General features: G+C 38.7%; 1 protein-coding gene across 4 annotated transcripts in view; it reads left to right on the plus strand.

Annotated features, from left to right (window-relative positions):
* Window positions 1–14,117, plus strand: part of Catsperb (cation channel sperm associated auxiliary subunit beta) — a 123,546-nt gene that overhangs the window by 46,316 nt on the left and 63,113 nt on the right. For all 4 annotated transcript variants that reach the window (XR_004114351.1, XM_031356479.1, XM_031356478.1 and 1 more), the window contains 4 exons: window positions 4,776–4,925; window positions 9,231–9,326; window positions 9,451–9,569; window positions 11,779–11,811. Coding sequence is in view for 3 of the 4 variants with exons in the window: in XM_031356479.1 (XP_031212339.1) it covers window positions 4,776–4,925; window positions 9,231–9,326; window positions 9,451–9,569; window positions 11,779–11,811 (398 nt within the window). In the remaining variant the exon portion in view is untranslated. The remainder of the gene's footprint in view (window positions 1–4,775; window positions 4,926–9,230; window positions 9,327–9,450; window positions 9,570–11,778; window positions 11,812–14,117) is intronic.

The raw sequence follows: 14,117 nt of genomic DNA on the forward strand, positions 1-14,117 counted from the left end.
TTGGAGGGGAAACTGGGAATGGAGAAATTTACATGTAAATAAAGAAAATATCTAAAAGAGAAAAAAAAGAAATAACTGGAAACAACCTAAGTGTCTATAAGGAGAGGAACAAAAACATAAAGGTATGTGCCACTCAAGTTCTAAAATAGACACATGTCAGAGAGCTAACTGAACTCATAGAAATTGACTGAAAAGATCAAGTTGCAAAGTATAGTAGGAAAGGGCTTGGGAGGTTGATTTTTCAGTGGAAAAAGCACTGCTTGCAAAAGTTTGAGGACGGCAGTGCAGATTCAAAGGACACACAAAATCTGAGCAGCTGAGGCAATTACCCTTAATTAATTACACCTGGGAGACAAAGACAAAGGTTATCTTACAAGGTCAAGGGCAAGCTAGCTAGCTAGACTAGCCAGAACCTGGGAGCACCAGGTTTTCAGGTTTGGGAGAAGATTGATACTGTCTCAACAAATAAACTGGGGAACTATCATATAAAAATGCCCAATATTAACTTTGAGCTTCCTTGTGAATATGCAACTATATATTTATGTATATCTACATATACACCAATACACATACACATGCACATCATATACAATTTTTTGTAAAACAAAATATGAGGGCTATTGAAATGGTTCAACTGGTAAAGGTACTTGTGATGGTTTATATATACTTGGGCCAGAGAGTGGCACTATTAGGAGTTATGGCCTTGTTGGGGTAGGTGTGTCATTGTGGGTGTGGGCTTTAATACCTTAGTCCTAGCGACCTGGAAGCGAGTATTCTACTAGCAGCCTTCAGATGAAGATGTAGAACTCTTAGTTCCTCCTGAATCATGCCTGCCTGGATGTTGCCATGTTTCTGCCTTGATGATAATGGACTGAACCTCTCAGCCTGTAAGCTATGATGTCCTTCTAAGAGTTGCCTTGGTTATGGTGTCTGTTCACAGCAGTAAAACTCTAACTAAGACAGTACTTGTCCCACAAACTTGACAACATGAATTTAAGTACTAGAGCCCATGGTAAAAGAAGAGAACTCACACTGTACATGCCCATACTGCCTCTCTACGAACATAGACACAAATCATACTCATATAAATGCAAGTGCTGAAGGCCAGTGTGGGACCATGAAGGACAGTCTGTGTTTTTGGTTGAGTGAGGCTTACTTCTGGAGACCCAGTAGAAGATTCTACAAGGGACAGAACAGTAAAAGCCATGTCCCCAGACATAGATGCCTGACACCATGAGTCCTCCAACTCCATTATCCTGTGCTATCTATCATGTAGACAATGCCCCAAGCTCCCAGTATTCTGGCTGGACTCTAACCCCAGTCAACTAACCTGAGCCAGGTATGCCCCACCCCACAGTTACCTGAAAATAGACAGGTAACCCAGCCCACCACATAAGGAGCTATTTGCCCTCTCCTCTCTCTCTCTTTCTCTCTTCTCTCTTAACCTCTTCCTCTTGTCTTTACTCTCCTCCCCATGGCCAGCCTCTACTTTTCTACCTTTTTTCTTTCTTCTATAGTAAAACACCTTAAGACCATGGATTGCCTCTTTTCCACTAGACTTGTCATGTTGGCCCAGTGTTTTCAGCCCCAGGATGGGCTGAGCTGCCCTGGCTCCCTCCCACTTCCCCTCCTTGCTCTGAGCTCTTCTGCAGCATCCAGCGATGTCTGATACCCAGGAGCTAGAACATGTCATCCTTGGCCTCCATGAGACCAGCGACCACCAGGGTTGTCCCCTTTCCATTACCCCTGTGGACTGGGATATGGCTCATAACAACCAGACTCCCACCTGGGCATTGTGGAGAGTGTAGGCAGCCTCCTGTGTCCACCCACCCAGAGCACTGGAGCTCTGGTGGGATGTGGGTCTCCCTTTAGCACACCTTTAATTCAATGGCTAGGATTTATATACAGTTTTGGGGTGATGCATGGTTCAACAGCAGGTATTTCTCATTTGGGCTGAGAGCTTGGGGAACCATTATTTGCATGTAAGAAAGCTTGGTGCTGCTTATACATGACCAATATCACACACCTCTCCTGCGGGCGGGCGGGGTGGGGGTGCTGTGGGAGACTGTGACTGAAACAGGAGCCAGGATCCCAGGAGGTGTGGTCGAACACCTTCCATTCCATACAGGTGGAAATTACCATCCACAGGGTCTCTGGAGTTCCAGACCTCTTGCTCCTTGACCGGGACCAGGATGTTTGCACAGATTACCACGACACAGGCCAGATTTGACAGGTCAGGTAAACTGAAGAGAGTTGAGTCTGGAGTAAATGATTCAACACACACCAGACTTTTCTCTAAACAAATAAATCTTGATTTAATGAGGAAAGCACTCCCTGTGACTGGCAAGAAACTCTCTGAACACCATAACCACTTGAAGGGTGATGAGAAGGAAAGGAGAAAAGGAGAATAAACACACACACACCGAAACACACACACACACACACACACACACACACACACACACACACACACACACTGAATAATAGATGAAGCAAAACCAGCTCCAACTTCATATATATCAATACATACATATGTAGAGAAAGACAGACAGACAGACATAGACACATTGGATAGATGGAGCAAAGTGCCAACGAGAAAGCTTCAACAATTTTATTTTTTTCTCTTAGCCTTTTTATAGCATCTAAGACAAAGTTCTATATGTAAGAAAAATATTACCTCATAGCCAAAAATTACATATTCTTTAAAACAAATCACCACAAAAAAAATCTTCTTCAAAAAACAGATTGAAATCAATACATAAAAAGAAGTTACAACAGATTTTTTTTGATTGTGGATTCTTCTTTTAAATCTAAAACCTAACTAAAGGTTTTCCATTTAACTTTCTTTACACAAGTTCATCCAAAGTAATAATTCTCTTGCCATTAATTAACAAAGTTTAAGCAAGCTGGTGCATAGAAGCATTTTTTTTTAACATATAGTTAGCTGAAGACAATTTGTATCTAGCAAGGAGATCAACATCTATCTTATGTTTTATATTTGAAGTATTGTTCAGCTAAACTGGCTAATCATATATTCTCTATATTTATAATAGAATTATTTATTCTTCTTAGATTATTTATATAATCATATATTCTCTATATTTATAATAGAATTATTTATAATAGAATTATTTATTCTCTATATTTATAATAAAATTATTTAAATAATATAATTATTTATTCTTTATTCATAACCTCATCTTTTCATAGTGCACAGAGAAACCTGTGATCACATCCCTAGACAAGATCCTGGAACTCAGTTCCAACCTTGAATGAAATGTTTTCTTTGATCATGAACTTTTACAAAGCCTATTTTTTCTTCCAAATACAATTATGTACTTGCAAGGCAATAAAGCTCACTTACTCTTTTCCTAACCTATGTGGCCTTTAATATTCTACAAGGAGGGAGCACTATAATCAATTCTAAGTTTATTAGATCTTTCTGGCAGACCAGCTTAAACCATCTCTTTAAACTTTCTATCAGCTACCCTAATTTTCTAAAACTATTTAAGTCAAATCAGGAATTCTGTAAAATCATTAGTTCATCTAAATAATATTATTTTAAGAAAGTTCATCTTCAGATTGATTTGCAGGAAAACTGTCCAATAGGGTGGGCACTGAAGTCCAGGGAGAACTCCACTCCTTCTAGCATCGCATGGCAAGCTTCTTAGAGAGGAAAGAACAGATATTGTGAGAAGTAGAAACTTCTGAGTCAGAGACTGGCAAAAAACAAAGTAGAGGAATTAAAACCAAACCAAACCAAACCAAACCAAGCCAAGCCAAGCCAAGCCAAGCTAAGCCAAGCCAAACAACCAACCCAACCCAACCCAACCCAACCCAACCCAACCAAACCCAACCAAACCCAACCAAACCCAACCAAACCCAACCAAACCCAACCAAACCAAACCAAACCAACGAAATGAAACGAAATGAGACAAATTGAAGTGAAATGAAACACCAGCTCCCGGAATACCTGCTTTGCAATAGGAAAGACCCTGAGCATGTCAGCTGATATGTGTCCTTTGATTGGATGAAGAGTCTTGCATTGGCTTGCTCTTTGCTGTTAACTCACTCCCAATGACTACCTATTTCCTAAAGACTCTAGCTGCTTGTTCACTGATGATAATCTGCTTATACTCTAGGTCTATTCTTCTTTTTAATTTATGTACTGTTGATTTGATAGAATTGCAAAAAGAAACAATGAGAAATGTTTGATTTTGAAGCAGACACTGGTTCCTAAATTATAAATATACCTGTTCTGTGTTCCAGCTGTTGTCATTCCAAGCAAAGACCATGTGACCATGCATTTGCCATATATGGATAAAGCCATGTCTCCCATTCTGAATGTTCGTCAACAGTGTGACTTTGCCACAGAATTATTAAGAGAATGTCACTCTCCTTTGTAAAATAAAAATTTACCAGTTTTTAACTGATCAAGTGTAAAGTCATGTGTTCATTGCTGTTTTGCCTGTACACATGTCTGTGCATCAGGTGTGGTGACTGGTGCCCTGGGAGACCAGAAGAGAGCATTGGATCTCCTGGAACTGAAGCTTCAAACAGTATTGAGCTGCTCTGTGTTCTGGGAATCAAATGCAAGATACCTGAAAGAACACCCAGTGTTCCTAACTGCTGAACCATCTCTCCAGCCTCCTCTATTTGGGCAATCAAATATTTCCATTATTTAGTTTTCCTAAAACCCCTTTTTAAAAAAAGTAATGGTGTTCTAGTTTCAAGAATACTGCCTTGATTTAAATTCCTAAATTTGTCATCCACAGAGCCTATTATTCAGTGGAATCTTGGGCGTGTACTTACAGAAATGGAACTCAAAACTTTATATCCAGATGTGGAAGATATCAAAGTGACAAAGAGCCCCTGTGCCAATGATGTGGCTTTAATAGGCTTTATTATGAAACCATCATCTAATGGTAGGTTTACAGTCTGATTGAATGTAACCAGTGTTTTGTAGTTGTTAAGGGTGGTTTTAAGTGGAAGTACACATGGAATGCATACAGAGAGTAAAATGTATTGTTTTTCACTCTGCCTCTTTTGTATGCCAGTGTGATATGCTAGGAGAGATACTCCTCTGTTGTGGCCTTTGCCATGTGAATGGTGACTCATATCTGAGCATGATGGCATATGCTTATAATCCCAGCTACTTGGCAGTCTAAGGCAAAGCGACTAAGTTTAAAGTTAACTTGAGCCCCTTCTTTTAGACCCTCCAAAACCCCACCAAGCAAGCCCATCAGTCAATCAATAGGTGGCTGTCCTGACTGACTAGTCCTCTGTTCTCTAAGTTTGTTGCATATTCCCAGAGATGACCAAGCCCACTCAGTCAGTCAACAGGGTCTTGAGGGAGGGAGTGAAAATGAAAGAAAAAAGACAATTAGACAATACTATATCAGGACTTGAGCAAGCACTGAGGCAAGTTTTTTTTTTCTCCAAGCTGCTTTTATACCATTCTAAGTACATGCAAAAAATAGGGTCAGTTCTTAGTCAAGAACCAAACAAGGCATGAACGAAAGTCCTATGATCACTGTATCCAGGGACTTGTTATGATGAACAAGATATAAGGAACGGGTTGATGAGCTATATTTTTACTTGAATCTACTTCCTTGTCCTAGCCCGATGTCAAATATTCTTGCGAATTTCCTCGAAGTGGTACCAAGAGCTCTTCTCACAGAGATTTTTTTATTGTTCTAGTCTATCTTCGTTTCTGCCATGTATAAATCGGTATTGTTATTCTGGAAACACTTTATTTTTTATTGGATTTTTTTTCTTTATTTACATTTAAAATGTTATCCCCTTTCCCTGTTTCCCTCCCTCCCAAAAACACCCTATCGCATCCTCTCTCCCTCTGCTTCTATGAGGGTGTTCCTCCAACCACCCACCCACTCCCACCTTCCCGCCCTTGATTCTGCTACACTGGGGCATCTATCTAGCCTTCACAGGACCAAGGACCTCTGCTCCCATTGATGCATGACAAGGCCATCTTCTGCTACATATGCAGCTGGAGCCAGTATACTCCTTTGTTGATGGCTTAGTCCCTGGGAGTTCTGGGGGGCGGGTCTGGATGGTTGATATTGTTGTTCTTCCTATGGGGTTGTAAACCCCTTCAACTACTTCAGTCCCATCTCTAACTCCTCTATTAGGGACCCTGCACTCAGTCCAATGGTTGACGGCTAACATCCACCTCTGTATTTGTAAGGCTCTGGCTGGGCCTCTCAGGAGACAGCCATATTAGGCTCCTTTCAGCATGCACTTCTTGGCATCGACAATAGTGTCTGGGTTTGGTAACTATATGAGATGAATCCCCAGGTGGGAGAGTTTCTGGGTGGCCTTTCCTTTAGTCTCTGCTCTACACTTTACCTCCATATTTGCTCATGTGAGTATTTTGTTCTCCTAAGAGGACAAAAGCAACTGCACTTTGGTCTTCCTTCTTATTGAGCTTCATGGTATATGAATTGTATCCTGGTTATTTGGGGCTTTTGGGCTAATATCTATTTATCAATGAGTGCATACCATGTGTTTTCTTTTGCAATTTGGTTACCTCACTCAGGATGATATTTTCTAGTTCTATACATTTGCCTAAGAATTTCTTTTTTTTTTTTTCAGTAGAGCTTGTAGTGATTGTATTTGATTTTAAATAAAACATGCATAAATTTAAAGAAACACAGAGGGTCTCACTGTATTTCTTTTTTTTGATATAAAACAACAATCAATTGGACAGTCTTATGTAGATGCTTGTCTACAACAATACGGAAAATATAGACATTTGTCTCAATATAAATTTGAAATAACTCCAAACATATTAACTGTATATTTTAAAATAATACATCACTACTAGTATTTTTTAAATGGACATAAATAGATAAATAGATAAAGTTTTGTTTCTTTGTTTTGACTTTCGCAGAGCTTAAAATCTTGGCTCTTACTGTGGTGCAAGCCCAAAATAAGAACAATTTTAAATAAGAATTTCATGAATTTATAGTTTTTAATAGCTGAGTAGTACTCCATTGTATAAATGTTTGTGAGTGGATGACATTAGATTTCTACTTGTCCTGTCCTTCCTGGGAAAGTTGGCCCACAACTGGAACCAAGGTTAGGGGTAGTGGTGGTGGTGGTGGTGGTGGTAAGTATGTGGGGAACCTGAGGAATCAGGAAACAGAACAGCCAGGGGTGATGGAGACCTCTGGCAATGGATGAGAGCTGAGAGAAATAGAGTTCTCTAGAGGCAGGCTTCATTGAGACTCTCATTTTAATTTGGGACAGAGAGGGAGAACAAAGGCTATTAAAACCTTTGGGGAGTTGGTAGAGGTTTTCAAGTAAGTTTACTCATTGGCAGGGCTAAGTGGTCTATGCTTTGAATAGGATAAAATACACAGTACCATCTCTCCTATACCCAGGATCGACAAGTCTGGGAATCAAGGGGTGATAAAGGAAATAGTCCCACTCACTATCACTTCTAGTGATCCACTAGACAAATTTTTGCTTCCTATTGACACAAGTTTAAGTTCTGTTGACCCTGACAATATAAGGACAGGTTAAGTTTAACTTGGCTGAACTTGACTATGACAATATAAGGAGAAGTTAAGTTTTACTTGGCTGTGAATACATGACCTCTTCTGGAGAGGCAAAGGTAGGGGCAGTGCAGGATTATGTGCTCCAGGGAACAAAGGGCCAAAGCAGGGGAAGCAGAGATCCAAACTCTTACTGATCTCAAGACAAGATTTCTGGGGTTGGATATGACTCAACCCCACTCCTACTCCAGACTAGCTCTTCCTAGTCCCCCAGTACCTCAGCCCCACAAGGGCAAAAAAAGATATATCATGAGAGGCATAATTATGACCTGGTTATTGGTTTCATTTGGAAACTAACCATGACATAAGGAAATATGCTTATGTCAAGTTGACAAGAGGCAAATTCATGATGGCAATTCTTGGCTGTTAGCCTCACTACATCTACAATCTACTAAAACCTAAAAAGGCTAGATACACCTGTTGACTGGACCAGCTCAGTCAATCAACAGGTTCTCCAGGGCAGGAGTTTGGATTAAAAAGAAAAAAGACAATCAGACAACATTGTAACAGGACCTTAGCCAGTTCTAAGGCTGAGATAGGTTTAATTTTTTTTCCCAATTTGCTTTAATACCATTTTAATTACATGCAAGTATTAAGGTGAGTTCTAGTTTGAGGAATAAGCAATACAATAAACACAAATAGTCAAGGAACAAGCAAGGCAGTAAACAAGTCCCATGACCACTCTCGTGACGACTGTTTCAAAGGACTTATCAGGATGACCAAGATATCTGAGCCTACTTCCCAGTCCTAGTCTGAAGTCTACTTCTTTTTCTTTCTTTTAAAATATTTTTTATTAGATATTTTCTTTATTTACATGTCATATGATTTTTCCTTTCCCAATTTCCCCTCCAAGAAACAAACAAACAAACAAAAACAACAAGAACAAACCCCTGTTGCCTCCCCTCTCCCCAGGAAGCCTACTTCTTTGTTCTAGTTTAAAATTAGATTCCTACCTGAGCTTACTTCCCTGTTATAGCCTAAAATTAATTCCTGCTTGAGCTTACTTCCTTGTCCTGAACCAATGTCAGATTCCTGCCAAGTGGCCCCAAAAGCTCTCCACAACCTGTGAGGGATTTTTGCTTAATTGAATCATATAAAGTAGATTAGATTCGCCTTTAATCAGGGATCCATGCACTTATGTCTTATATGGAAGACATGGAAGAAGGAAGCTTTTGGCTTTTGCCTGATGTCCTTACAATTGCTAGAAAGTGCATTCCTTCATTGTCATTAGATCCAACTTCTTCAGGATTCTGGAATATGCTCAAGATCAGCTGGGACACCTAGCCTGGTATACTGAAAAATTGCTGCATTCCTGGACTTTCCACTGGTAGACAGCCATTGTTGGAACAGCTGGACAGCAGCCTGTATGGCATTTTAATTAATCGTTAATCTTCCTCAGATAAATGTGTATTTATAACTATATAATATGTGATTTCTTTCATTTGGAAATTTAGATTTGTGATGACTTAATATTTATTCAAGATAGATAGATAGATAGATAGATAGATAGATAGATAGATAGATATTTTGTCAGTTCTAGTTAACCTTGTCTAACACAGCATGAAGGAGCCTGGATTGAAGGTGTAGCATGTTTGTGTTTACAGAGTTCTCTAAAATTGCCTGGCTCAAATTACTTTTTTTTTTTCATGGTAGGTGTTTTCATAGGCAAAACCATTTCTGGATTTTGGACCTATGAGGAATGCATATGGTATGACATGACAGAGATCATCTATGCAGAACTTAAAGATGGTAATTTTTCTGGCTGTCTTCATCGTCATCATTTCATTGATTTCAAACTTCATTCAGTACTTCTGAAATGTCTTTGTTAAAGAGCTCACTGTTTCTAATATATGGCTTGATTTGATTTCTTCAGAACACGAAGGACTCACAGTGATAGATTTGGTTTTAACAAATCATTTTTTAGTCATCCTTACCTCTTTGGGTCTTTATGTAAGTAGTGATCTTCGTTATCCAAAGACTTCACAGATAAAGGTATGAAAATGGATTTGCATTTCCTTGTTAACTCTTTAATATTGTCTGTGGTATACAAAGAAATATTTTTCAATTGAGTGATGAGTAGTTGTCAGGAGCCATCTATGATAGGCTAAAGTTAGCAGGTCGTCCTGTAGGTGGCCCACCGTTATTTGCACGGTCAGTGGTAGGTGAGCTCTATGAGGCAGGTCCCAAAGAGATCTCAGGATAGCTTCTTGCAGCTGATAGGCTTTTCCTCACATTATTAAATATAACAATCCCAAGTCATTAGCTCATCCTATTGATCAGATTTCATGAAGATCAACATAAAGATGAACTTTAATGAATTAATGCTACTTAGATGAATTAATGATTCTGTACAATTCCTGATATGATTAAAATAATTTTAGGAAGCAAGGTTTAAGGGATGACCTTAGTTGCTTTGCTAGAAAAAAATGTAGTAAAGTTAGAATTAAGAATAGAATGTGTCCACTCCTCATAAAAGTAAGTGGAGGCTGCATAATAAGAAATACAATGAGCTTTCATAATCACACTAAAAAGAGAAATAGGCTGGGAAAAAATGGGTTCAAGGAAAAACATTTATTTCCAAGGATAAAACCATAGGTGTGCACTATGAAAAGGCAAGGCTATGTAAAAGTTGTTGCTTTAAATGTACAATGAGCATATTAGAATGAAACCCTGATTTGAACTTAATATCAATATCCTTCTGCAACTCCCATTTTATGTAATACTTAATTCTGAGTAGTTTTCTAAAGAACTTTTTGTCTAAGAAGGTTTAAAAGGTCCAGAGAAAAGAAATAAATTTGTTGTTTGGATGGTTTTGGCTTAAGGAGCTTTGGCCGATCCATCTGTCCATCCATCCATCCATCCATCCAATTGTATATGTCTGTTTGTCTATATGTATGTGTGTAGGTATATGGGTACATTTGCAAACATCCATGAATACTTTCGTAGTGAATTGAGGCAGATTGTTGGGCCTGGCTAGAGTGTGGGTATATGAACATGTATGGGTCTGTGCATATTTGCCTGTAGAAAGCATTTTAATTCTTTTCCCTTCCTTCTTCTCTGGTTCACAAAGGGTTAACTAGCCTAGCCAGAGAGGCTTCTGGTTGCCTGGACAGAGAAGGAAGCAATAGAAATAAATCCTTTACCTAATATCAAGCTGTTATCAACAAGCATCAATAGATCTAGAGGCCTGCAGCTTCTGGCCTCAGAGTAACTTAAAGTAAAAATAGCTATAAGTTTTTGTAGAAAGCAACTCTATGCTCTTCTCCCTCAGTTGCATCAGAGAGGACCCAGCCTGGTGCAAAGCTCCTAGCAAGTAATATATCTTAGAACCAATAATGTAGAAATTAAAAAGATGTGAATATGATTCAGCATCCTTTCCCTTTGCTTCATATATTTGGTGTGAGTTGAAATTGGCACTAGTTTTATTGCCTACCATCTATAGCAAATTTTAAATATATGCAATGGGAAAAATATCATTTACCCATATATACTTGTATATTTATTTGTTCATCAACAGGGTACCAAATGCTGTAAGGTATTTATGGAACTAAACATTATATTAAAATTAACAGAAATTATGTGTTGTCTGAGAAATGATACATGCCAACTATCCTGATGATAATTACACACCTACCAGTATATTGAAATGTCATGCTGTCCCCATAAATACATAAAATTACAAACTTATTACAAACTTACAAAAAAATTACAAACTCTGTTCAATCCTGTTAGGAATTTCTGTGATAGGGCAACTGAAACGTATTCCACCAAGACGCAAGTAGAAATGAAGCTGGGACTGTTTTTCCAGGTTTAGCTACAGAGGATAGGAAGTTTCCTCAGGCAGAAAGACATATAAGAAAATAAAAGCTAACATAATGCTGGGATGAAGAGAAGAAAAATGGACGTTTAGATGGTGCTATATGCATACAATTAAGTTCAATCAAGAGACTAAAGGAGAAGCTACATTAATGTTTGGTGACATATTTGCTGGAACGCAAAAGAAAAGAAATGATTATGGTTTTTTGGTGGTTCAATTAAAATACTAAGTTTATTATGACTTCTGAAAAAGTACTATATTTTAAACTTTCTCTTCTTCCTCCTCCTCCTCCTTCTCTTCTTCTTCTTCTTCTTCTTCTTCTTCTTCTTCTTCTTCTTCTTCTTCTTCTTCTTCTTCTTCTTCTTCTTCTTCTTCTTCTTCCAGCTTTCAAGAGCAGAGTTTTGTGGATTTGAAAGGGTAAGACTTTTGATTTCCTAATATTGGTTTAGAAGATACCTATTCACTTGGTAACCTGAAAAGCAACAATTCACAATCTAGAATTTTCTTGCTACCATAAAATGATTTTCTTTTTAAACTAACAGCTATCATGCCCTCCTCATTTCAGTAGCCACAATTTCCTGCTGGTCGGTTCTCTCTGAGATTGCTGAGATTGCTCTGGGGATTGCTCATACTGCTATATCAGGAGATGTAGCTCAATAGTAGAGTCTTTGCCTTTTATGTTCAGGCTCTGGGTTCAATTCCCAGCAACACCAATATATTCAGTGTGCACAAACATTTACTTGTTGTTCTAGCAAAACAATAGAGCATGGAAATTATTTCCTCAAACTCAGCGTACTCTGTTTAAAGAATAGAATACAATCCAAACTAATGAGGACATGGATCCCATGGCAAAGCAGTAGAGGATAGACAAGTAGAGGATCCTGCAGAGAAAAAGCTTATCCTCAGGACTCTAAGAAGTAAGAATCCTGTGACTCCGGTTCAGAACATCCTTGGCTTGAGGTCAGCCTCACATAAGTGCAATCATTCCTAAGGCTGATAACTAGACTGTTCCAGTATGGATTCATAGAGAAAAATGCAGGAATAATCTAAACAGAAGGAAGAGGCATAGCATAGTTCAAGGCCCAGAAAGGTTCTATATTAAAATTGCCCAGATTAATAATGATAATTATGGTATCCTGCAGACCTTAAGGCTTTTAAGAAAACTCAAAAGTTTTATTTTAACTGGATAATTTCAGTAATGATATAACATAATTCAAATAAATAATGGAGCATTCACTCTTGAAAGGTCTTTTTCTTTGTTCAGCAGTTTTATCAACGTCAAATTCACATGATGTAAACTTTGTTTTTAATATGTTCATCCTTATGTTATTTTGTGTATTTGTGGAATTGTGTAATCACCACCAGAATCAATTTAAGGACATTTAAAGGTTTTCATGAATAAGTTATTGTGGGACTAATATTGTGTATTGATTGTGTAAAGATTATCCTTGTATTATGCAAATGCTGATTTCTTTGCCCCCATGCCTGGTAGTCATCAGAACAAAGTAGAGAACAGCATCGTATTGTAATGCTTATTCTAAGTATCTCCTGCCTCAATAGTGTGTAAGCATTTGTCTTAGTTAGGGTTTTATTGAGGTGAAGAGACACTATGACCAAGGCAACTCTTATAAGGGGCAACATTTAACTGGGGCTGGCTTACAGGTTCACAGGTTCAGTCCATTATCATCATGGCAGAAAAAAATGGCAGAATCAAGGCAGACATGTGCTAGAGAAAGAGCTGAGAGTTTTACATCTTGATCTAAAGGCAGCTCGGAGAACTCTCAAGCAGGAAGGAGGAGGGTCTCAACGTTCACACCCACAGTGACACATTCTGCCAACAAGGTCACTCCTACTCCAAAAAGCCCACACTTCCTAATAGAGCTACTCCCTGGGTCTACCATGTTCAAACCACCACAACATTGCTCCCTATTTATTCTCTGATCAAAAGCTGATCAACCAATGACTGCGCAGGGTAGAGAACTGGGCTGGATTTCCAACCAGCCAGGGGAGTGGTTGAGAGAGAGGAAGTGAGAATTCAGCCACGAAAGGAGGGTCCAGGAGATAGCATAAGAAAACAGCTGGAGCAGAGAAAGCCATAAAATGCCAAGTGTCTTGGGGGTTTGGTCTGAGAGGTAGGCAGATTAGTTTTAGGGGACTAAAGTAGATCAATACTGTTGAGTTGTGCCATAAAGCTGTCAAGTAGTTAAAATATCCTGCCTCGATTATTTGGGAGCTAGCTGGGTTAAGTGAAAACTGCAATGTTATAGAATATAATTTATCTCAATCTCGGGTTTCTGCCACACCTTTGATCATTCATTTCCCGGATAAAAGACAAACAACTTTTATAATTCTAAAAAGCCCTAGTCTGAACTACAGCTAGGCAGACATCTACCTTCTGTGCTATTTTTCCTTTGATAATGTCATTTTATAATTTGCTATGTTCTATCTGGGCAGCTCTTAACTCCAACTGGCTAACCCTCATGGCCATATTTTTTTGACTCACTTACCCCATGATGGTTTCCTCCTCTCTCCACCTTCTACTGTCTTTTCCTCATGGGTCTCCTCAGACCCCAAACCTAGGAACCGCAAACACTGCCTGTCTCAATTCTGCTCAACTACAGGCTGTAGACATATTTATTCAGCAATCGTGGACATCTTGGTGTGGGTAACAAAGTCATGTACTATCACTTGCATCTGCAAGCACTTTTTTTTTTTTTTTTTTT

The sequence above is a fragment of the Mastomys coucha genome, unplaced genomic scaffold (assembly GCF_008632895.1).
Source record: "Mastomys coucha isolate ucsf_1 unplaced genomic scaffold, UCSF_Mcou_1 pScaffold6, whole genome shotgun sequence".
In the NCBI taxonomy this organism is placed as follows: domain Eukaryota; kingdom Metazoa; phylum Chordata; class Mammalia; order Rodentia; family Muridae; genus Mastomys; species Mastomys coucha.